At 33.1% G+C, this 27,028-nt stretch overlaps 1 protein-coding gene across 5 annotated transcripts in view; it reads right to left on the bottom strand.

Annotated features, from left to right (window-relative positions):
- Positions 1–370: 370 nt before the first annotated feature.
- The window catches only part of LOC106880822 (sorting nexin-13), a 167,491-nt gene continuing 140,833 nt past the window's right edge, over positions 371–27,028 (bottom strand). For 4 of the 5 annotated variants that reach the window (XM_052968756.1, XM_052968768.1, XM_052968749.1 and 1 more), the window contains 9 exons: positions 25,086–25,231; positions 22,949–23,053; positions 22,069–22,179; positions 16,387–16,497; positions 11,728–11,796; positions 8,201–8,346; positions 7,349–7,417; positions 5,786–5,898; positions 371–5,644 (listed from right to left, as the gene is read on the bottom strand). In XM_052968756.1, coding sequence (XP_052824716.1) covers positions 5,382–5,644; positions 5,786–5,898; positions 7,349–7,417; positions 8,201–8,346; positions 11,728–11,796; positions 16,387–16,497; positions 22,069–22,179; positions 22,949–23,053; positions 25,086–25,231 — 1,133 coding nt within the window. In that variant the 3' untranslated portion in view covers positions 371–5,381. The remainder of the gene's footprint in view (positions 5,645–5,785; positions 5,899–7,348; positions 7,418–8,200; positions 8,347–11,727; positions 11,797–16,386; positions 16,498–22,068; positions 22,180–22,948; positions 23,054–25,085; positions 25,232–27,028) is intronic. The other variant, XM_052968766.1, reaches the window with a different exon arrangement.

Here is a 27,028-nt window from a genome sequence, read left to right as displayed (position 1 = left end):
AGGATGAAAGGAAAAGTTGACCTCAGCGGAATTTGAACTCAAACCGAAAAGACGGATGAAATGCTGCTAAGCATTTTGCCAGGTGTGCTAACAATTCTGCCAGCTCACCACCTTACTTCAAGACAATAATATTAGAATCATAGAATTATGAACTAAATGCCTTTCAATACAGTAGTTAACTTCCTCTCTCTTCATTTCTCTATATCCAAGTGCAAATTCCATCAAAAGTGACTTTACTTTTTATCTCTCCAAGCTCAATAAAGAAAAAAAATAATTGAAATGTATCAAACCACCACAGTTGATTTTTACTCATTCTCAATAACCTCTGCTCTTAAGACAAAAAGAATAAGTTAACCCTTTAGCATTCAGATTCCTCTGTCTAATGTTCTGCTTATTTATTCACAATGTTTTGAATTTATCATGCAATATCTTGTAGATTAGAGATTTTGACGGTGTCGTTATTTATTTTTAAAATGACATTGTTTAGTGGTAGAATATTTTGGCTGGTTTAAATGCTAAAGGTTTACTACTATTATCCTTTGGGATGGTCACATTTTTCCAATTAAGCATATGCACTATATGTTTGGTCTTTACTTCAGCTTTATTATTTTTATTTTTGTTTCTTTGTCAAAGCTCTTTTGCAACCTCTTCAGCAGAACAAGAGGAAACATGTGAGCTAAAGGGTCATTGAAGAGGTCACACAATGTGTGAAGAGCTTTGACAATGAAACAAAAATAATAATAATCCTTTCTACTAAAGGTTAGCTTTTTTTTTAGTATAAAGGATTATTATTATTACTAAAAAAAATAAATAATCCTTTCAACAAAAATAATAACAATAAAGCTGAAGTGAAGAGGTCACAAGCAGCGTGACAAAAGAACTTTGACAAAGAAACAAAAATAACAACAATAATAATAATAAAGCTGAAGTAAAGAACAAACATATAGAGTGTGTGTGAAATTGGCAAAATATGACCATCCCAAAGTATAACAATATCCATATTTCATATCAGGTATCTTGCAAAACAAATACATAAATGTCATCAGTTAATGTTGTATTTCGGGATGGTTTTTTTTTTATTTTAGCCAAATAAACATACGCACTATATATTTTTTCTTCACTCATTTATTACTGTTCTTATTTTATTATTATTTTAACTCATGTCCATTGTGCAGACAAGGGACACAAGTTAAAATAATAAAATAATAACAGTAATAAATGAGAGAAGAAAAAAATATATAGTGTATGTTTATTTGGCAAAAAAATTTTTTTTTTAAATTACCACCCCGAAATACAACAATATCTGTTTCAACACATGATTTCACATCAGGAATCTTGCAATACGAATTGATAAATGTAATAAGTTAATATTTTTGGGAGATGAGAATGGTTGAATATAAATTTTTTAAAAAATCTTATACAAAAAAACAATGTAAACCAAAAGAGAAGAAATAATTTAAATATTGAGTTCAAAATGAGTTTTGTCAAATACCTGAGACTTTACACAACACATGTAAGTACCCATACTTCCTCTTTCTCTCTCTCTCTCTCTCTCTCTCTCTCTCTCTCTCTCTCTCACATGGTATGTAATTTATAACTTAGATTTATACTTGAAGAAACAGCCTATGTTATTCTCATTTCTGAGTGAAAATTAAGATTGATATTGGTTTCAAATTTTGGCACAAGGCCAGCAAGTTTGAGGGAAAGTGGTAAGTCAATTACATCAACCCCGGTATTCAAATGGTGCTTATTTTCTCGACCCCAAAAGGGAAGAAAGGCAAAATCAATCTACAAGGACCAAAAAGATGGACAAAATGCTGCTAAGCATTTTGCCCAGCGTGTTAATGGTTCTGCTAGTTTACTTCCCTAAAAAATAAAGATAAATACATTTTTTACATTTGACAGATATTTCTCCTCATCTTGTTGGTTGTTAACACAATGTTTCAGCTGACGTACCCTCCAGCCATCATCAGGTGTCTTGGGGAAATTTCGAACCTGGGTTCTCATTCCTAAGGTATTTGTCGATGTTATTATTATTATTATTCGGGTCACTGCTTGGAATCTCAGGGTTAGTAGCCCATGCTCTTAACCACATGCATATGACGTAGTGGTTAAGAGCAATGGCTACTAACCCCAAGATTCCGAGTTTGATTTCAAGCAGTGACCTGAATAATAATAATAATAATAATAATAATAAAAACAACAACATTCAAAAATACCTTAGGAATGAGAACCCAGGTTCGAAATTTCCCCAAAACACCTGATGATGGCTGGAGGGTATATCAGCTGAAATCTTGTATTAACAACAAACAAGATGACAAATATCCGTCAAATGTGAATAATGTACATAATTCCTCATCTCTTAAATATAGAACTATATAAAGATTAACATTGGTTTCAAATTTTTGCACAAAGTCAGTAAGTTTGGGGGAGAGAGTAAGTTGATTACATTGCCCCCAGTACTTGACTGGTACTTATTTCATCAACCCCAAAAATGATGAAAAGCAAATGCTGTTAATCATTTTGTCCAGCATGCTAACAAGTCTGCCCTGCCAGCTCACCGTCCTAAAAACACAAAGATCAATATTAACCACAGTTAGCTACAGTAATTTCTCAGTTTAACAGGGTCTGCAATGACTATATAGAATTACAAAGGCTTCTTTCTATCTATGCACCATGTCCCTTCAGCTTAAAGCTATGGACAGCATTCAAATCTCATGCACACCTTCGCAAAAATCACCAATAGTGTCAATCAGATGTATAATTTCTGGTCAGAAATTTTTTGAGAATTTTATTATACAACATTAACAATCAATGATTGATTATTTTTCTTTTCTCTTTTTTTTTTTTTCAGATTTGTTTTCTTTGACTTTATTTTACATCGCATTTTATAAACAATAGCATCAGTGATTACAGGTTTCAAAATGGGCCAATCACTGCTTCACTGGATCTATGATTGTGACAAGGGAGCATCTGTATGCAACTTAGGTATTTTTTTTGTTTACAAGCACCGGCTTAGCAGCTTTCTCCTCATCAATGTTTACATTTTTCCACAATATGTATCAGCGAAAATTGAATATACACATGCACACACACACACACACATACACATATATATATATATATATATATATATATATATATAGATATGTATGCATGTATGTGTGCATGTATGTATGATTGAATTACCACTGGAATGAACTGTAATGAAATGGAAAATGTAATACAGTAGAGTGGAATAACATTTATTCAAAGCCGAGGGCTTGAATTTCCCATTTACATTCCTCAGGCAACTGAAAATAAAATCAGTGCAAACTCAGCTTTGAATATATACATATATATGCGTGGATTATATATATATATATATATATATGACATATATATAAATATATGACATATACATATATATATATGACATATATACATATATATAAATATATGACATATACATATATATATATGGTATATATACAACATATACATATATATATATATATATGTATGACATATATATACATATATAGTACATATATGACATATACAACATAGATACAAATATATAAGACATATATATAAACATACATGATAAACTTCTGCATTTTCTGCCAACTAAATTCCACTCGCAGGATATTGGTTAACCCGAAGATATGGTAGAAGATACTTGCCCAGAGTTCTGCACAGTGGGCTTAAACTCAGACCCACATTGCATTGCAAAGCAAACTTCTTAACCACACAGCTATTCTTGTGCACATGATTTTGACATAAAATTATTTCAGATTACCTAAACTTATCCCTCACTTCTCCCCAAGTACCTGGGGTATTCTCCCTGCCCTACATTGAGAACCTGGGCCATCGACCAAAGAATGGAATGTATAAAAAAATTGTTAAATAAAGCTAAATTTTCTTGAAAAATGTATTTTATAAATGGTAATTTTAATTCTTTTTTTTTTTCCTTAAATATATATATGATGATATCAAAGAACATATGATGTTGGTACTGCAGTAGTTGTTGAAACCCAGGTAAGCTCTAGCTGGGCAGATACAAAACAAGACTCATTTCTTTGTTTAGAAATGTAAACAATTCAAAGAAGAATCAATTTCTTCAATTCCACGAGGACAATTAGAGAAATGAAAGCTAAACAGAAGATGGTGGAACATAGGTTGTAAAAATTATGACTAAATAAATGAGGGTGTGATGTTTAAAAATAATGCCAACTGAATCAAGTCATAAACCTATTAAGATATAAGTTATTAAAAAGTAATCAACACCTACAAGTAAATATACACAAACATATAAATACGTGTGTGTGTATATATGCATAGATGCATGCATATACATGTAAGTGCGTACATGACATTGGGGAACACAATTTAAAAGGAGCTTAACTATATCCAATTATACAGAAACAAAGCCCTCTCTTTTTAAACTCTAGCTCCGTCATAAAATGATAAGAGACAAGAGTTCAGTTTAAAAGCAATTATTACTAACTAGTGTGTTGTATTTACTGTTCTTCTTTAAAATATGTGTATGAGAATAAGTATGAGACAGGCATGCCTATATATATCTGTGTTTGTATGTGTGTATGTATGTATAGGGAGGAAAACTAAGACAGCTGGTTTTGTATTATTATAAGGGTCATAGAAAATTCATTATTTCTCTCACCAATCACACATAAAAAAATTTTAAAAAGGCTAAAAAAAAAAAAAATGAAAATATTCAGCATTCATCTAAAATAATGCCATTTCTGCTCCAAACAACATGCTTTCATTTCTCAACCAGAATTTCCAGAAGTCACTTTGCTTTTGTGTAATGGTTTAATTTTTCACTGTTAAAGCAACAAACCACGGGCTGTGATTTAAGTTACTATTATCGTATGCCTTCTTCATTTGAATTTTGTTTTTAAAAGAGAAATGTTTCTTTTTTTTTTTATTCCCTTCAAATGACTGTGATTGATTTTAATACTTTTTGTTTTGAAGGTGTGCGAGTAATTGGTAAAAAAATTAAGAATTGGAAAGAAAAATTATTTTCTATGGAGTATTGTTTGTTGTTTCTTTTTTCTTTAATTTAAAAGATTTTTGGTATAAACATTCTCTCCAAAATAGGAAGGATTTATTTCCAGTCAATGTCCAGCAGTTCTCACTAGTCTACATTGGCAATATGCTTTTTTCTGTCCTCATCTCAAAAGAATTTTGATATGATAGCTCAAATCAGTATCAGACGTTGGAAGGACTGAGCAACACCGACTGACAGACACAGAGAATCCTCTTAATAAATACCTTAACCATTGCCAGCAAGAAAAATTCTGAGGATACTTGTGTCACTGTGAGGGAGGGTCAAGGTGAAAAAAAAAAGGGAAAAATACTGATGATTGTCAACCATGTCATCTTACTGCTAACTGGCCTGAATTCTGTCTACGAAGAGGATCTTTTGCAGAGTTACAACTACTGGATTTCTGACGCTGCGATTTGGAATGTAGCTTAAGGAATATTTCATTGAATTTGTTTTGAGGAAATAATGTCTCCAGCATTCCTTCAAGGAAGACGTACACTAAACGCTTATTGAGGCTTTTGTGTTGGAACATATTAAATACACGGACTACGCCCATCTTCACAGTTTCATTGCCCATTAAATGGCGCATTTCATCTGTAATTAGAGTAAAGACACTACTATTAGAAAAAGTACATTAGCAACTGAGATCAAATGAAATATAATTGGAAAGTAATTTACACATTCTACTCTTGTATTTGTCTGATTTCCTTTCTATCTGTGTAAATAGTTACTCACCTGGAATGCTACCTAGCATTCTAGCCCTGCACACAACTCTAGTTCGCAACTTGGTATTTTCATCTCTTGCAGGATTCCTGTCAGCAAGGGAACCGTATGGCCAAAAAGAATCTCTAAACAAAAGAACACGCACAAAAAAAAAATGTCAAAGAACTTAAACTAAAAAAAAATATAAATATAATTTTTATTTTCTTTTTCAAAAATATCAACAATGATCAATAACTTATGTTGCCAAAAGAAAATTGGAACATATCAAAAGAAAAGAAAAAAGAATGTGTAAAAGCTCTTTACACATTAAGAGAGGATTGAAAGAAATTCTGATAACATCTCTCTCTCTCTCTCTCTAAATTGTAGAGTTTGCTTCTTTCTATGAGACATATTAGAATTGTGACTGTAAATGACACAAAATCATTAGCTATTACAGCATGGAATGTTGAGTGAATAGACAGAAGCCAATTTAGTATGACTTGTTAAATGCACATAGCTATATTACAGAAAAAAAAAGTGAGTAGCATGAGCAAATTAAAAATGTGATAAGGTATCAAAAGGTATTAACCAATAAATACAAATGATATGATAACATTGATACAGACTAGTAATATCAATAAATGATGTACTCTAGATGAAGAAGTGTTGTGAGTTGACAGTTGAAGGACCTAATGGCAATACACGAATAAATAACAAATGTATGATGAATCAGTGAGTTCAGATCTTAGATTATGGGGTTCTTACAGTTGAATTAATACATCATCAAGATATTTAAGAAATTTAGCCAAGTCGTGCCATTATGGAAAAGTAAGTATTTGTTGATGACATGTGATACATATTAAAAATGAAAAATAACACAAGTGCTAAAAGTTAACTATGAACCCTTTAGCATTTGAACCAGCCATATCCAGCCAAAACAATCTACCTATATTATCTTCAAACTGGCCATATCCAATCAAAATAACCTACCTGTATTATCTTCAAACTGGCCAGATTTGACCTCTCACAATTACCATACAATATTATTCAGAAAAGACCCATTAAACCAAATGAAATCATAGTCATGGCTGATGCTGGTGTCAAGTAACTGGTACCAGAGCCAGTGGCATGTAAAAAAAAGCACTTTTCGAACACTGGGCCTCGTGGAGGCAGCAATAAGTGATCAAGACTTTTGGCGATGTGCCATGCTTCAGAAGACCCGTCAAACCATGTGAAATCGTAGTCATGATCAATGCTGGTGTAATGTAACTGGCACTTATGCCAATGACATGCTCTTGGAGTGGTTGGTGTCAAGAAGGGCATCCAGCTGTAGAAATCATGCCAAAATCAGATTGGAACCTGGTGTAGCCCTCAAGCTTACCAGTTTCAGTCAAGCCATCTAACCTATGCCAGCATTTAAAGCAGACACTAAATGATGATGATGATAAATAATCACATCATTAAAATCTCAAAGTTACAAGTTAATGCAAGATTAATTCATATCAATATAAATAAATAAGCATTACAATTGACAGAGAAATCTGAATACTAAAGGTCAATCTTATTCCAAGTTCCCATAAAAAAAAAAGTGCCAACCTGAAAGTCTTCACATATTCTGCCATCTGTTCAGCTGATGTCATCCAATCAACATGTTCCACTATTTTTCTGAAAGAAAATACATCCCAAAATTAGCTGAATAAAGGAAAAGCAGAGAGATAGAAATAAACAGATATACACACAAGTAGAAAAACAGAAACAGAAGGCCATTTGGCAAATAGATAAGTAAACAAGTAGAGGGAAAGATGGGGATAGATAAATGGAAGAACGAAACAGTGAAGTGAGCCAACAGCAAATTTAAAAAAAAAAGAAAGAATATAATTGCTCTTCTTTTATTCTTTCACCTGTTTCAGTCATTTGACTGCAGCCATACTGGAGTACTACCATGAAGGGTTTTAGCTAAACAAATCGACCCTAGGACTTATTTTTTAATCAGTCTCTTTTGCTGAACCACTAAGTTATGGGAACGTAAATACACCAACACTAGTTGTCAAGTAATGATGGAGGGGACAAACAAACACAATGATACATATACATTGATATATACACATATTTTATTAATATTTAGCAGAAGTAACAGAGTGACGCAAGGTCCGAGAGCTTCGTGTGTTGGCACTTATGTAACTAGTCAACTATACACACACACATATATGATGGGCTTCTTCCAGTTTCTGTCTACCAAATCCACTGACAAGGCTTTGGTTGGCCCGAGGCTATTGTAGTAAACACCTGCCCAAGGTGCCACACAGTCGGACTGAACCCAGAACCATGTGGTTGGGAAGCAAGCTTCTTACCACACAGCCATGTTTGCACCTCTAATATTTAAAATAACAAAAAAAAAAATAATAATTAGGAAAACAAACAAAATAAAATCATAAAAGAAAAAATCACCTGTTGATCATATCTCCAAAGGTGGCCTTAATTAACTGTCGAAGGATAGCAACAAGTCGACGGCGCAGCCATTGGTTCTTTTGTCTCAAATCAAAAACTTCATCCATTAGTAACAAAAGAATACGAAGAGGTATATTTTCTCCCACCTGAAATTATCAAACAAGTCTTCTAAAGTAGTGTTTTTTTTTTTAGGTTACTTGTAATTTTTCATCTATTGACAAAATGTTAAGATAAGCACCTGCATAAAAATTAACTTTCTTACATAAACTTTTGCTTCATCAATATAAACACGGCTTTTATATTTATTTATTCAATTATAATCTGATCGCAAGTTGCTTTTTTACTTCTTCTTAACCGTAACATTCCTTGACTGACAGGTAAACACATTATTATGGAGTGTATAATGCAGTCCTGAATCATGGATGTTTGATTAACGAATTAATGAATTAAGGCCTGCTAATTAATTACAATTTCATATACAACCAAGCTACATACTTCAGGCTTGAACAGAATGTAATTTTCTGCTTAACAATTCTGCTCAAAATTCTCACAAAAAATTATAAAGGCAACATAACACTATGTAACATGATTTTTGTCCTTGTGTAGCAACTGTTATTTCCTATTTGCTCACCCTTATAAAGTATGAAAAATGGCTAATGTTTTCTTCAAACTTTACTTTTGTTACATTTATTCAAATCCCAAAGAATCCCTCTTAACACATGGCTACGATGCTCCCCCACTACTACTGCTCATCATCAGAGATGCACACACTGTCAGCCACTAAGGGCTAAAGTAGTTAAGTTCAAGCAACTGACAAGCCAATCTGTGGCATTGAGCAGAATATTTGCTATAATGATATTTCTACTTCAGCAACTCAATGCTGAATTTGTCTGAAATGTAATAGAAAATAGGTCAGTTTCATAACATGGATGTCCAAGTCACAAAGGCAAAGTCTGACGGGAATAATAGTCATTTCTTTTGATTTCTAGACAGAAGCAAATAAGAAATAACACTTACTGACCAAAGACAAAAAAAACCCTAAAAATTTTGATATAGAGAGTAATTTAATTAAAATAGCATATATGCAAGCAACAACCAAATAAATTGTTCACTGTTACGACTGAAGTTATTTTAAAAGGCAACATACAAAGGATCTCAATGGAAAATATGTCGTCTGCTGATCAGGAGTTGAAAAATATATTCTTTGTTGTATTGATTGATCATTGCATTCACAATGTAATTTACTGTCTCAAGGATTTCTAAAATAAAGGGCTGCAATAATTATTTATATGAATAATTTGGCAGTTTAATTAATCCATATAATTAGACTAGATAGTCTGGCAGGAATAGAGTAATTAATCAAAGATTACTTTGTTGTTTATTGTATTGACAGATAAATTTGGTCCCAATAAAACAACAGAATTTATGTGAATCCCTTGCTAAAAGGCACTGAACCTAATTTGATGAATTATACTAACAGAACTTTGAAATAATCTAAACCAACTTCTATTATTAGTTTTACGATTTTATACAGAAGTTACACTGCACCTTGTATTTACTTTTTTGTAGATATTGAATGTCTTTCTAATGGTGCAAGATGTAGCTTCACAGATATTAATTCAAACATGGAAATTAATAAGTATTTACATATATCAAACTTAATAACTCAAAGAGAAAATATGTTGAAGAAAAGAATAAAATTACAGAATTGTTTTCATTTGAAGGTTTTGTTTGTAATCATGCATTAACTAGGTTCACAAATACATTCGAAATTGTTTTCATTGTTCTTGAATTCAAATAGCTCCAGTCTGTTTTGCTTAAACAGACCTATGGCATAAAACCCCCTAACTGAATCCTGAGAAATGAATACAGGTATATCTCCCTGAAGAAACTTATGTCTACTGATAACATTTCCAATATAAACTCATACTTAAAAACCCATCTTAAAACTGCTCAGTTTACAAATCAATGATGGTAGCAACCTTTAAAAATACACTAAAATGCCTACAAAAATAACAACATAATACAATGAAGAATAGAGTTTCTAACCTTCTCTAAATAGTTAGGAGAGAAAATGTAGTGAGTGAGGTTTTTTCCTAAATTTTGATGATGGTGGATTTTAAGAGCAGTCATCTATATTTTTGACAAATATTTTCAAGACCTTTAAGCAATGCAGGTTAGTACTTAGGAAAAACATGTCAGGTAATGCCAATAAATAAAGACAAATACAATATACAAGAGTTAACTGAAAAGTTCATTAGCTAACTAAAATACTCTCATGGAATGTGACCAAATTAGGTTTATTTTTCAACAGGGTCTCCCTTGCAGTCCACACACTTCTTTCATCAGTGTCACAGTGCTTGGATTCCACCCAAATGGTAAAAAAAAAATAATTAACAACAGATATGACATCATCATCACTGTGATACTGGTTCCCAGCCAGGTGTTTTTTCATGCTGGGTAACAGTTGATAATTAGATAGGGCCAAATTGGTGGAATGGGAAGACTGATCAACAAGTTCAAGCCACAGTCATGCAGAGCAGCCATTGAAGTCAATGACTTGTGTGCTGGAGCATAGAGTGATGAAACAAGACCACTTTTGTCAGTTTTCCTAGTCATTTGGTCCTGATAGGCTTTCATAACTGCCTCAGCAAGTTGCATAGTACTTTCCATTGATGGTGCAGTCCTTTTGAAGATAGTCAATAAATACAATGCCTTTAGCATCCAAAAAACTGAGGCCACCACTTTCCCTGAAGATGAAATGATCTTAGCCTTTTTGGGAGCAGGTGAAGAGGGGTATTTCCACTGCATGGATTGTCACTTTGTCTCTGGCTCAAAGTGACACACCCAACACTCATCCTAGCTAAGGAAATGTTCAAGAAAACCAGCTGAATCTATCTCAAACCATATCAGATATTCCCATGACAGCCCTTCATCTTCTGGGTTGATAAAACAAGTGCCTTGTCTATTCTGACACTGATTTAACTTCCAATAGGTGGTCTTGTGTCAATGTTAAAAAAAAACAACACATCATTACTGGTACAAATGGTAGAGCACTGTACTAAATATCAGGTTGTATTTAGTGTCATCACTGATTTGAGATCAAATCCCACCAAGGTCAACTTTACTTTTCATCCCTCAGAAGTTGGTAAAATATGAGTCAGTGGCAACCCTCCCATCAAAACTTGCTGAACTTGTACCTAAATTAGAAACCAATTATTGTTGTTGATGTTGTACTTCCTAATTAAAAGAAACTATTAAGTGGAAGGAAACAGTGACAGAAACAATTAAATATAAGAATAAATGCATAGAGAATTTCAGTTTTGTACTTCTAGTTTCAGAGTTCAAATACCACTGGAAATTACTTTAATATTTGTGTCATTGTGTCCATAAAATATAAGAACCAGGTATTGACTGGACTTAGTTCAATTGACTGTATTTTCAAACAAATATGCTGCCCTTCAATCAAGCTAAGAAATAAATATGATTCCAATGAAAGAATCTAATGTTGTTTCATATGTACTTACGTCTGGGTCAAGTCCAGCACCCACTTTGCCACTATCCAAAGCTTCACTACGAGGTAAGTTAGCTGTCAGCTATAAAAGAAATTTAGTATTCATGAGCAGGGCAAAAATGAAGTCTTTTTAACAATGTGAATGACATTTTTACTTTTTACAATGACTACTAACTAACATGGTATTTACAACAGATTTACATCCATAAGCACAAACAATCTAAAATGATTGCATAAGTAAAGCACAAATTAAAAAGAAAATTGCTCACCAAAGCATAGAAAAAAAAGCTTATCTAATAATAGTGAATAGTTTTGTGATTCAACTTTAACATTAGTGCAATATTGTCTTTTATTCTTCTGGTAAGGTTAGTGACAAGCTATTGTCATATTAAAACTCTGAGATTTAAGACCATATCTGTATGCTACCTCAACTGCTTAATCTACATATGTGGTGACTTTACTATAATACTATTAGTGACGTATTTTTAAGTCTACCATTATATGCAAAGTCAAGATTTGCAATCCTGACTCAGAGTAAACCCATCATAACATATTTATCAGCACAGTTATGTCCTTGCAAGTTTGGTATTGTCAGGGTTTTCATAGACATTGTTGTTGGCTAAGTACTTTTTCGTTAGCTCTACTCCAGCAGTCCTAGAGTATCAAAGTAGTGAATAGAACACTTAAGAAGAGTCCTTGGTTCTCAATACCGTTAAAAATTTAGTAAAACATAGAAAACTATTGCTGAAATCTGGCCAAGGTTTAATCTTACTTGTGTATAAATGAATTATGACTAAGATGCTTTTTCAAGACATTCAAGCATTACTTTCCTGAAGTAATGATTTTCTAAAGCTGTAAATTATAAGTTTAAAAATCTGTGGTGTACCACAGCACTGTGGACCACTGTGGTGCACTGTTTGAGAACCACTGTTGTAGTTCCTAAATATATTGATTTACCATTCTTTACACCACAGATATGATAAGGCTTTCTTTAGAATATCAGATATGAAAAGTTGGGTGGAACAGTAGCATGCAATCAAAATGTAGTTGTAAGCCAATTTACTTTTCTTGCTCTACTTTTAAATCAAGTTGGCAGAAAGTTTATTGAAGGTATTGACTGATACTTTGGGTAGGATGTTTTTTAATTACCCCTGGAGTATCTCTGATCAATTAAACTTATGGTCAAAGTATCCTAGTTTTGCCCATCTCATCTCACTTTCAAACAATATATCAGCAGCTATATTATCGAATAAGTCATTCTATTTCTAAGATGGTATGGTGAAGTTGAGGGAAATGTTACTGCTATTTCAAGCAGTATGCTCAAAATAGATACTCTCACATGTTGTGTAACCATGTAGAAACCCTTATGAGGGTGAGGCCAAATTAAGTTTACTACCTTCAAGATGTTATCGTGTTAGTATATAGACCCCTCTGTATGTTAGTATAGTACTGATTTGATGAATCAACAGCAATAGTTATGCTGCGTTATTAAGACACTGTTGCAACTAAGTCTGCTCTTGTATTGCTTGGAATTTAAGATTAATCACCCATCAGTTACAGGAAATTCCATAAATCTTTTATATGAAAATATATTCTTAATCTTGTTGCAAGCAGTTAAAATAAAGATAAGGAGAAAGTATGATCCCTTAGCATTTTTTTAATATTAACTTGATCTTAACTAAAGAATGTTTCTATATAACAAGATTAAACATATTTTCATATACAGAAGTTTTAATCTGGTAACGTTGTCTTCTCACAACTACAATACTTTTTGGAAGAGAATGGAAACATTTTTTGCAATAAACTATCAAACAGATTTCAAACATCAATTATATATAACTCCCTGACAAGATAATTAGAATTAAACAGCATACAGTTTTGTGTGTGTGTGTGTGTGTGTGTGTGTGTGTGTGTGTGTGTGTGTGTGCGTGCGTGCGCGTGCGTGTGGACAAGGTTAGTGTCTTGTAACACTTTAATAAGTTGTACTTATTAAAGCAGTCGTGGTAAACATTTAAATAGGAAAGAAGAGGTGAAAATCTAAGTAACTAATTTAAAAACTGGTTATATTTTTAAATATCTATATTAATGCAGCACCAAATAAAAGAAAAAAAAAATTATTTTAAGAAACCAAGAATGGGAAATTTCAATTTAAGAACAACTAGCTAAAAACAAAATATTGTAAAGAAATTTTTGCCCTGTGAAAGATGAGTAGAAAAAAATTGATTTTGAAAATAGCAGTGTGAATGAAGAGGAAAAATATATAGAGAAAATTACATTGTGAATGGGATTAAGTGAAAAGTATTACGGAAGGTGTTTCAGAGAATGGTGAATTCATGCAGGAGGAGAATTTAGAGTCAGTAGCAATGAGATGTAAATATGACTGATAGATTTTGATCATTGATATTTTGCAAAAAGACTGTGGTGGCATTTCAGAAGAGATACAAAACTAGTGAAATGATTTCAATCAAATAAAATATCCTGACAATTTTATTTTCATACTTTGCTTTTTTTTTTTTTTTTTAACCAAATGAATATATTCTTCATGGTTATGATCTATGATCAATGGTACAAATTTCTCAAGAACAATATTTCTTAGGAGTTAATATGTCCCGATTAGTTTTATTTTAATTCTAACAGGCCAATAATGTAGTAGCTGGAAGGAATAAGCAAGTATACCGCCCTAATGCCTGAACCACATACAGTCCAAACTCTGCAAAGATACAACTACTAAGCCTCTCAATAATTGATGTTTTGTGGAAATCCCATATAACAAAAACTGCATCCTAAGCACTAGATTTCTCTTCATTTACTGAATGTCTTCAGAGTGAAAGTGGGTGCCATGTTCAAATTATTGCTCACATATCTGTCATATAGCTGTGTAGCAGAGAACCATTCACCAATGTGCTACAACTAGCATAGCCATCACTTCACAAGTATGACTCGATATCATGTACCAAGCTTTTGCTAATTGTTTCGGGGTGTCACAGACACTCTCTTGGCTCTCTCAACGGAGAGATGACAGCTAGAGGGAAAGATGGCTGTACCAGCAAATGACTGGTACTCATCTTCAGGTGAATAGATGCTTTTATCAAAGATAATGTTAAATGATGCTTTTCTCAAAGACAATGCGCTACCTAGTCTAGAGACTGATTTGACAACCTCATGATCATGATGTTAACACCATAACCATAAGGCCATATACCTTCACAAGAGACCTGTTAGTTTTTCTCATAACCACTTCTACAAGGAATTCAGCATCCCTTTAATGTAGAGATGAAGAAAAATCTGGCTGACATTGGGCAGGTCTGAGTAGTGGATATACATAATGTGCTAATTCAGTGGAACAAAGACTGTTATAGTAGCAGTACAAAAGGCTGAGAAAAAACAGTGGCCCAAGACAGAAATTGTAGTCTGTTGGTAGGTGGGTCTTTCCTAGTCAGCCAAATGGTTGAGGTTTCTTTGGTAGGGGGTTAGGAGAGCCTTACCAGATATGTGAACAATACACCACTGAAGGTCACATTTGCTTTACAAAGAGTAAACAAGTTCTATGGTATTTTCTTATTCTGAAGGGGAAGTGAAGTTTTTATGATGCAGTTTTTGTTGATGTGAGGTGACCAAAAGAGTCATCAAATCATCAAGAATTATGAGATGTAGTATTTGTATTAACTTTGAGAATTTTAAATGCATATTGTTCATGTTTAGGAAAATAGTAATGCAGGATATATGTAGCTGAAATATATGTAAGACTAAGCATCTTCTTCATTTGCTCTTTATCTTAAGAGCTAGAGATATATGTAACAAATGTATTTCCTAAAATTACTTTTGCCCTTACTATTATGCTGAGACTGAAAGATTTTTCTTTCAGCATCCATCTAACCTATGGAAAGATGGATATTAAATTAGTGATGATGATGATGATAATGAAGATGGTGATGATAATGGTGTTTGGGTTTGAAGTCATTGGTTTCTTGTTGAGCTGACTTCACAACCAAATTCGAAATGATGGTAACCCTTTTTGGCTCAGAAAAGGCTTTTAGCTTCTATACCACTTATGTCAAATCGTAGATGACACTCCAGCCAATAAGAGCAAGATGAGTTATAAAAAACTATGAGACCATCACATACACAAACAAAATTTGTAATACAATCAATCCATAACAGATTGAAATTTACAATAATATCCACAATATACAAAAATGACACAGCCACATTTTAGAAAAAAAAGGACCATGTTTGATATCACTAAAAATGGCAATAAACTTCATTTTTCCCAGCGTCAAAATGAGGTACTCAAGACTCAAAGAGCAAATATGATGTGATGCAAGAACAGATGAATGAATGAATGTTAATGACTTCTAGTGTCCTGTTTATAACATTCCTCTTAAGATCTTCCTAAATCCTAGTAAACAAGTATACATGATGACTTTATTTTGGGAGTGTAGACAATTGGGATGCATTTCAACTTTCAAGTTTGTGTATACGTAAGATTTCTATATCATCAAATATCTTCTAAGAGAACTTTTTGCTTGTTACATCATCATCTTAAGTCTGAATCACCAGATATGATATATATATAATATATATATCATAGGTTAAATTCTGAACATTGGTTTCTGATCTGAGATGACTTGCTAAAAATGGCTATATCTTCTAGTACAATGGTACATCTTACCCCTTTGACATTAAACAACTTGCCCACACCTTCTGCCACGTCTGGCATATGTTTGACAGCAGTTCCAACAGTCCGCACAGAACTACGAAGAGGAGTCACAAGAATTTCCATCTGTAAGGAAAGTAGTGCATGAAACAAAACAAAAAATCGGGTTGGTGTTCATAGAGAAAAAAAAAAAGTTAGTGGCAGTAGCAGCAGCAGCAGTAGTAGTAGTAGTAGTAGTAGTAGTAGTAGTAGTAGTAGTAGTAGTAGTAGTAGTAACAGCAACTTCTAGGGGCTAATTGGCTGTTGTTAGCTGGCTAGTATGTTTTTGTAGGAGAAAGGACACCATTGTTAGTTCAATGATAGAGAATTCTACTACATCATTGCAATACCAATATATTTTCTCTATTATGTTATTTGGTAGGATTAGCAGATGCAAATGATGAAAAAAAACAGAGTTAGTTTTAAGTGAAGTGCAATTCACACAGGTTTAATGTTTATAGGAAGAGATATTCCAAGAAAGAAATACAGTTTCTGCATTATAAATTATAGTACCCACAACCAGTATCAAGTATTAAAGAAATAAGTTTATGATGAAAGTTAATAGTTTAGTTTAGCTTGTGTTAGAAATAATAATTATCTTGCTCTTATGAAGGTAGTAATTCAGCATGTTTAACTTAATAAAACTATCCTGTGACCCAAATACTATGGTAAATTTCAATGAGGTTAAATACGATAACACTTAAAAACTCAACCATCCCAAAAAAGAGTAAAAACTGCAGCATGGATCCATTTATATACTATGACTGCTTGGTGGCCTTGACTTAAGTAGAAGTGTGAAACTGTGCTGATTGTAAAGGAATTAAATCAAAGTTTATAATGAAACATTTTTTTCATAAAAAAAAAAAGCAAATGCACAAGCATTAAAAAAAAAGAAACTGAGTTGCTGAGGAAGAAATAATAAATCTCTTGCCCAAAACATTGAAAGCTCAGTGCCTCTTCTATGTAATTAAAGACAGCAGGCATTTAACTGTTACAACAAACAACAAAATGGAATGCATTATGAATATATCGAGATAAAAATAAAAGAAACATATCATATGTAAATGATAAAAAAAGGCAAAAAAGTGTTAAATCACATGTGCAAAAAGTACAAACTGAAAGTATCACATACTAATAACTGAGGTTCATTTAAAATAAACAGGTTACATACAAAAAAAGATATTTAAATAATTTCAAATTCACTGTGTATTAATATCAATCCATACAGTTACATCATAACATTTAAAATGTAAATATTAGGTCATAAAGAATGAAATGTCTGATTTTCTTATGCACCAAGTTTGATAATCGTTAACTCTGTTTTATCCTGAGAAATCTTTGTTTAACAACATTGAAGAGTTACATCACTTTTCAAAATGCAATTCACGGTGTCTGATTATATTGCAAGTTTTCTCTTGTAAATCAAATTTTGTGAACTTATAGATAGATCAAAAATTCATGTTGTTTATGAATATGAGTTCTGTCGTGGAACCAATGCATCCCAGACGGCTCAAAACATCAATGAGGTGTTTGTGGCGAATGAGTCCACTGTAATAATAATGCAGGATATATGTAGCTGAAATATATGTAAGACTAAGAATCTTCTTCAATGGTTTGAGAAGTTCCATTCTGGTGACTTTACTCTTGAAAAATCAGCTCCACAGTAGACTTGAGACCAAGGTGGATAATAATGAACTGGAAACTGTAGTGGAAACAGATACATCTCAAACTATGCGTGAGTTAGCAGCAAGGTTTGATGTTTTGATTCCAACTGTATTGGACCATCTGAAACAAATCGGCAAGGTAAAGAAGCTGGACAAGTGGGTATCACATGAATTGAATGAGCATCAAATGACACGTCATCTTGAAACTTGTTCTTTGCTGTCACAGCTTAAAAGTGAACCATTTTTGCACTGTATTGTTATGTGATGGAAAATGGATTCTTTCCAACAATAGCAAGTGAGCTGCATAGTGGTTGGATAGAGACAAAGTGCCAAAACACAATCCAAAAAAAATATTCACCAAAAAAGCTAATGGTGTCTGTTTGGTGATCCAGCACTGGTGTCATCCACTACAATTTCATGAGGCCTGGTAAGTCAATTACAGTGGATGCATACCACAACCAAATGATGCATACCACAACCAAATGATGAGTGAATTTGCAATTAAACAACTGAGATTGGTCAATAGAGACAGGCCAATTCTCTTGCAAGACAATGCTTGACCACACGTCGTACAAAGAACACAACTCAAGTTATAGGAACTGAACTTGGAAATACTGTCATCCACTATATTCACCAGACTTTGCACCCAACTGACTATCACGTTTTCCAGGCATTAGACAACTTTTTGCAAGGAAAAAACCTTCAAATCTGAAGATACAAAAACCGCCTTTTATGATTTCATCACCTCTTGCGCTCCAGAATTTTTCGCTGCCAGCATAAATATTGTGTTTTTAGGTGCATACTTTGACTAACTGCATTGCTTTTTGTTAAGACAAATAAACTTTCAGTTCAAAGTTGGACATTTCATTCTTAATGACCTGATATAAGTAATAAGATATCAAATATCAAATGTAAATAAATATATTATTATTATTATTATAAACAACTGAAAAACTAATAGCATGACTTAGACAAGCATAATACTTTTCTGATTTATGTTAGTCTGCAACGAAAACTATATGATACCAATATAGGTTTCATTTTGGCTGAAGTGTTATTGCTTACTTTTTAATGAAGGAAGTTTTATTTTGTTTAAAGTTTTCAGCAATTGAATTAATACAAATCATACATATTCATTCATATAAATGGTAAGGAAAGTTTTTTATGTGTATTAAAGAAAAATGATAAAGGACATTTTCTTATGCATTTAGATAGTCATTTTTATTGATTAGCGATTTTCAAGAGTATATTACAACTCTGTAAACAGCTGCATAACAACCTCATCAATAAAGGTGCCCCTATGGTATCGCTCAATCTGCTAGAGATAGCAGTTGAATATTAATCAAATCACACCCTATTGTTTTAAAATAAAAAAGAACATATTGAATAATGTAGTCCAGGGTACACAATGACTAGGAAAAATATGGGATGGTCATGGCTGGAATACTTTTGAAATTAAGTCTAAAACTTCTCAACCATTAACATTTACAAATCAACATCTACAATATGGGTTGCAATGGATAATGTCTGAACAGAATAACGACAGGAAAAAAAATCCTAATTTGACAAATGATTTTTCAAACAAGTTTCAAAATGCAACTTTATTCAAAATATCATTTAATGGAGAAGATTTCTCTCAAAAGTTCTTACCACTTTTCGAACTCCTTTATGGTGAAACTTATTGACCCTACATTTCTACTGCTATTTCTACCTTTTTTTTTACTTAGAGAAACTATCATCTTAATTGTGACCAATGAGCAAAAAAAAAGAAATCATGAGCATTTCCAATCGTGATTGAAACCAAAAGTTTTTAGAATTCAAATCCTTTTCATACACATGCAGTTTTTGAAAACAATTATTTACAGCATTTATATAATTTTTATTTTTGAAATGGTGAGTTACTGGTGTCCTTTACAATCAAACAAACAAAACAAAATAACTACAAGGTAAAAAACAACTACAAAATCTTAAAATAGGTAAGTTACACTGTAACAAAGAGTTAACAGATACCAATATTATTTTTGTACCAACCAAATTTTTTTTTTAAATCTATTACCAAAAGAATCTCAAATGTTAGGTGATACCCAGAGGAAACAAGTCAGTCGTCTTGGTTTAGACTAGATATATTAGAGGAGCTTATCTTATAAAACTATAAATAAATATGTGTGTACACACATCTACATATGTGAATACAGAGCCCACTTTGTAACTAGTTGGCTTTCAGTCTTACTACATGGTACTTTGTACAAGTGCCTTGGACCTACCAATGTCTGCAAGCTGAATTAGTAAACAGAAAATGTAGAGAAGCTCATTGCATACTGAAATAAGTACTGGGGTTAATATGATCAACTAAACCCTTGAAGGCTGTGCCTCAACATACCCACAGTTGGAACCAGTAAAAATGTTTTAGAATTTTATATATAAATATGCACACACATACACAAGCATATATAAAATAATTAATCAAATTTGGGAGACAAGAGAGATCAAAATATTTATTCCATGTGTTTACAGTTGTTTCATAATCTGTATCCAGTTATATCATGGATGCTAAAGTATGCATATAGATGTACACACAGAATTGTATTGTAATATAATGAATAAAACTGTGCTTCAGAACATTTCACCAGTAATATTTGGTTCTCTTGACAGCTGAACACATTGTGGAGAGCTTACCATGAGTACAGTTTCATTCATTGAATCCCTATTTCCAGTTTATATATGTGTGTGCGTATATATATATATATATATATATACATGTGTGGTAGTGGTGGTGATGGTGGTGCTCCAAAATTAATATTTAAGTGGTTGAATATTCCACAGGCATAATAATGTAACACTCAGAAAGAACAGTGTGATACAGTACATGCAATGAGGCTGTACCTTTTCCATTACAGCTACAATCCATTTGATTGGCTTCTATACAGTCTCTGTCTACCCAGTTTTCACTCACAAGGTAAGGATTGACCTGAGGTGATAGCAAATGACATTTTCCCAAGATGCCATACACTGGGATGAAACCTGGGACCTTATGGTTGTGAAGTGAATGTCTTAATTATTCAGCCATACTGCACTTATAAATAAATACTATATATACACATACATGTACTCTTCCCCTTTCTTAGGTCTCCTCCATCATTTCCATTCCCAACATTGTCTCCTCTACTGCTCATTTCCACCCTACAAACTCACAACAATATAAATAATTCCATTTCTCCCCATCATACTATAACTACTTTTCTCAACACCTCACTTAAAGCCATCACTCTCTTTCCTATCCTTCTTTCAATCATGGCAGCACTTTTATTTTGTGAGTAACAAGGCGATGTCACTTGCATTACTGGCATGATTAAAGCAGTCGCTAAATAAAACCTGTAAAGTTGTTAACTAATCAAGCAAAGGTTGAGAGAAGTCTTTAGTTATGCCAAGGGAAAGACAACCTCTGCAGTGCTGGTGCAATGTAAAAATGCACATCATAACCCAGAAGTGGTTTGTCTTAAGAAGAGCATTCAGCAGTAGAGACCAAACCAAAACTGAGAACTGGAGCATGGTCCTCTAATCCATTGAGGCCTGCTGAACATGGAAAGTGGACATAAAAAGTGGTGATATACACACTACTTCACATGGCAACGTGACTATATATATATGCATACACTAGTATACATGACATTAAATCATGTGTGTATGCATGGGTGCATCATCATTTAACATCCGTTGTCCATGCTGGCAGGAGTTGGACTCCTTTATGCATATTTATTATTAGTAATGTTATGTCTAAGTTTTAAAAAAACTGTCATTAGGATAAATAAGAAACTATAGTTATGTTTACATAAGCAACTAACAAATTCTATTATTCTATGCAACAAAATAGGACCTAGAATGAAAGGTTAATAACAAATATTACATAACTGTGTTTTTTATATGTTGAATGCTAACTGAAAACATTTTAATATTCACTTGCCAATTAGGGTGGATCAAATGAAAAATATCTAACCTTACGAGCCAGCTCACTTTTGTGCTTCTCCCAAAGACCAGGTGCCAAAAACTGATTTACCAGATCTTCTAAACCTGGGTATGATTGCCACAGCTCTGCATTCATGACGAACTACAAAACAAAGCATAGCAAAATTAGACACGCTAAAAAAAAATTGATATAGCATCATATTGTTCTTTTGGACTTGCAATTTAATTCTGAGCCCCACAATTCAACATTATTCTATTTCTTTTTCATTGGCTTCCAACAGTAGTATTGTGTGTCCCTTTATCATAGATTTATATAAAACATCATATATGATCTATACTTCCAGATTAGCATGTCTTAGAATGCTTTTTTTCTGGCCTTGCAGTTACACCTTCAATACTTCAAATGAAGTAATCACTATAATATTTTTGCATGTATGTTCCAGCTTAGTTTAAACAGAATAAGATCATCATCTGTATTTTTAATCCTTTAGCATTAAAAACCAGCTATATTTAGCCCACATATTCTACCTATTTTATATTCAAACTGGCCTCTCACACCTACCCAACAATGTCATTCTAAAAATACATAATCACATCATTGAAATCTTGAAACTACAAGATGATGTATGATTAATTCAAAACAATGTAGATAAATAAGCTTTACATTTAACAGAGTAATCCGAATGCTAAAGGGTTGAAATTGTTTTTTGTATCCAGCCATTACTTACAGCATAGTTTTCATAGACTGGAATGTTTTTGTTGATGTGAATTTTAAACTTGATCTCAAGAGTATGAATTTTGAACTTGATCTTAAGAGTATAAAATTACACTTTTAATTTTAACATCAAAGACATATATATTGTCACAACTAAATTCTATTACAAAACAAATAAGCAACATAATTAACTTACCTGCAAATAAGCATTGAGACCTCTCCGCCGTTTTTCAAGAAATTCTTTGTTGATATTCTTAAAAGCAGTTTTACCTGGGAGCATTAATCCTGGTATTTGTATATACTATAAAATAATAAATAATGATAGAATGTAGCAGCAGCAGCAGTAGTAGTAAAATGTATATGTTTATTTTGGCAATTGGACAATCAGTGACAATAAGTAGACCTGAATATGGTAGATCTGACCACTTGTGAAAGCCTGATTTATTTTCCAGTCATCATTATAAAAAGACAGTAACAAAAAAAAAAGAAGCAAAACTGTCACTGGTCTGTGACCATGATTACACACCAGCTTTCAGGGTTATATCTTTTTTTAATAATGCCATATCAACCCCAGAACTTCAGTTCAGTCTAGTACTTATTTTCTTGATCTCTATTTTTATCAAGTGGATAAATTATCTTCTTTACATACATATACAATGAGCTTCTGCACAGTTTCTGTCAACAAAATTCCACTCAAAGTATTGTTTAACTCAACATTATACTAGAAGACTCGCCAACGGTGTCAGACAGTAGGCTCAAATCTAGAACCACTTTATCAGGCAGCGATGCCAGCACATACTGAAATTATAGTAATGCTGTACATTTGCAGAAGTCTTCTATGGAAAGGAAATGTGTTTTGGAGTTGTCCCTGATACTTACTCAATAAAAAAATGGTGGGGTGTAGTTTAGCTGGTGGGGAGTGGTTATATTGATGATGCATGATTATGTCAGTGAAGTGTGATCATATCAGTGGGGTAATAGTTATGCTGAAAACGTGTGGTAATGTTGGTGCATGGTTATGTTGATGGATAATTATATTGATAGGTGGTTAAATTGATGTTGCATGGTTATGCTGATGTCCTGTGGTTATATTGATGTTGTGAGGTTATATTGATGTTGTATGGTTATATTGATGCTGTGTGGTTATATTGATGGTGTGTGGTTATATTGATAGTGTGTGGTTATATTGATGGTGTGTGGTTATATTGATGGTGTGTGGTTATATTGAAGGTGTGTAGTTATATTGATGGTGTGTAGATATGCTGATGAGAAATGGTTAAAATGAAGAAGGATAGTGTTGATAGGTGATGGCTACAATGAAAGATAGTTACACTGAATATGAATAATAATAATAAACCATCTATGCAGGAAGAAACAGATCTCATTTGTTAAATACTAAAAATATGCAATAAGGTGTCAGTCCCATGAAGTTCACGAACGGGTTATAACAATTCTATGGAACTAAATGAGTTCACTTGAGCTCTCTGTTTCATTTCTGGGTCTATTTTTTACTCTTTCAAGTACAGACCATTTGATGGTGAGGATAATGATATATATTTATGACCATCATCCAAGAACATTTTTGTTCATGGCTTTCTTCTTTTTATGTTAGAATATCTATTACAATTTCTCTGCAAACCTGCCTATTGCACTGGTGGAAGTTTATTGTTCACACTGTTAACTACTGGACTGACAAATAAAGGCTAGAAACCCATTCAGTTGATAGTTCATCTTCTAAATTACACAGCTAACTGTGCAACTTAAATATTCTAATTTTGGTTCAGCAGTTGAATAAGGTCTATGTACATTAGCTCTTAGTTCACTGGTACTGTCTTGCAGTATGATACATAAGCATGAAAGTTTGAACGTAGATTAAATTCTACAACTACATTATGGGATTTTCAGCATGGTGGTTGTTGGAAGGATAAGGTACATAGTCTTTCTTGTCGACTAGCTGAAGTAAAGCAGAAAGACTAAAGGTGAGAAGGAAGCATTTTACTTCTCCATTCTGCAATATGCTTCAAGCTAGCTAATTCTTTAAACATTAGATCAGTGGTTCTCAACCGGGGTCCATATAAGATTTTGTTGTTAAAATTTATCTACAACAAATTGCTTATACTTCTATAATACACAAAATATTTTGATGTTTTATACAATTCCTAACAATATTTAATTGTAAAAAATATAGTAGGACCTTTTAAAATATACACTGAACAGCTATGGAGGTCTAGTAGAGTAAAATAGAAATCAGAGGGGTCCATAAGTATAAGGTGTTGAAAACCACTGCCTTGGATAAAACAATGTACTTTAAGAAAAATTAAAACAAGACTAACCTTCTCCGTAATGATCATATGTAAGTCATGGAAATCACTGTATCTGCGATAAACATCCCACATGTCTGTATCTGACTGAATTTTCTTAACTGTTATAGCGTAAACAGCATAAGATTTGCCACTTTTCTCAGACTCTTTTACAATACCTAGTTAAAACAGAGGCATCAAATGAGACACACTAACAGAAAAAAAGCAATAACAAATATGATAAACAAACATGGAACAACAAAATGTAGACAGAATAAACTCCAATAGTAGCCTTTTTACATTTTTAATTGTAGACAGCAGACAAAAAGAGTAACATTTCCTTTTATATATTGGCTTAGGAAAATATTCAAGGAAAGTCATGATCTTCCTAAAGATAACTCCAGCCACGAAGGAGAGCAGAATATGAAAAAGATCCAGTAAAATTATTACAGTTTATGCATAGTTGGATGCTCCTCCTTTCACCAGCCCTTGTTTTGAAAGCAAGGGACATTTTTATTCCATGTGTCTACAAAAAGTGCAGGGCAACCAGTCATCATTCAAACACACACACACACACACACACACAAATATGATGGGCTTACAACAATTTCCAACTACCAGATTCACTGGCAAGGTATTTGTTGGCCAGAGGTTATAACAGGAGACATTTGGCCAAAGTGCAACACAGTGAAACTGAATCTGAAACTACATCATTGCAAAATGAAACTTCTTAACCATGCACCAGCCTTTCACCATCATCATTATTTTACCATGTTGGCTTTCCATACTTGCATAGGTTAGACATGTTGTCTGTGTCATTTCTTATTTGGCACTACTTATCCTAAAGGCTGGTGCTTGCGTGCATTGTTTGGTTTGGTAACTATTTTCCTTCTCTCATCAGCCACTCTACAGAGTGTCAGGAATTTATTTTTTCATGACATTAGAGAGAATTAACTCTTTAGTATTCAGATTACTCTATCAAATGAAAAGGGTAAAGACTCCCTTCAGTCATGAATGACGATAGGATTATACCTAGAAAGTTACCCTTTAAAGCACAAGTCTGAGCAAGGTTGTTTATGGAAGACCAGCAGTTGTCCATGCATACCATTGTTTTTAGAATGACACTGTAAAGTAGGTACAAGAGGCCAGATCTGGCCAGTTTGAACATAAAACATAGAATATTTTGGCTGGATATGGCCAGTTTAAAGGCTAAAAGTTTAAAAGGGACCTCACAACTTTATATTGCAAATAATTAGAAAATGATTTTTTAAAGCTCTTACCTATTTAAAAAGAACTTCTATTATTTAACAGAATGTTATTAACCTTTGTAAAAGAAGTTCATGTACAGTATGTATATTATGTCAAATGTGTATTTTGTGTGTAAGCACTTTTGATTTTCAACTTTTCAAACACGTGTTCTGGGATAATTAATATGTAACGGTCTTTTTTTCTCTTTTACTTGTTTGAGTCATTAGACTGTATCCATGCAGGGGCACTACCTTGAACAATTTTTAGTCAAATGAATCAAGCCCACTACTTAATTTTTTGCTAAGCCTGGTACTTATTCTATCAGTCACTTTTGATGAACTTCTATGTTACAAGGATATAAACACACCAACACCAGTTGTTCAGCAGAGGTGGGAGGACAAACAGACACAAAGACACACACACACACACACACTCTTTTACTTGTTTCAGTCATTTGACTGTGGCCATGCTGGAGCACCACCTTTAGTCGAACAAATCGACCCAGGACTTATTCTTTGGAAGTCTAGTACTTATTCTATCGGTCTCTTTTGCCGAACCGCTAAGTTACGGGGACGTAAACACACCAGCATCGGTTGTCAAGCGATGTTGGGGGGACAAACACAGACATGCAAACATATACACACACATACATATATACATATATACGACGGACTTCTTTCAGTTTCCGTCTACCAAATCCACTCACAAGGCTTTGGTTGGGACTGAAT

The sequence above is a fragment of the Octopus bimaculoides genome, chromosome 1 (assembly GCF_001194135.2).
Source record: "Octopus bimaculoides isolate UCB-OBI-ISO-001 chromosome 1, ASM119413v2, whole genome shotgun sequence".
Lineage (NCBI taxonomy): Eukaryota > Metazoa > Mollusca > Cephalopoda > Octopoda > Octopodidae > Octopus > Octopus bimaculoides.
Note: the sequence above shows the minus strand (reverse complement) of the source record. Positions and strands in the feature narration are given on the sequence as shown.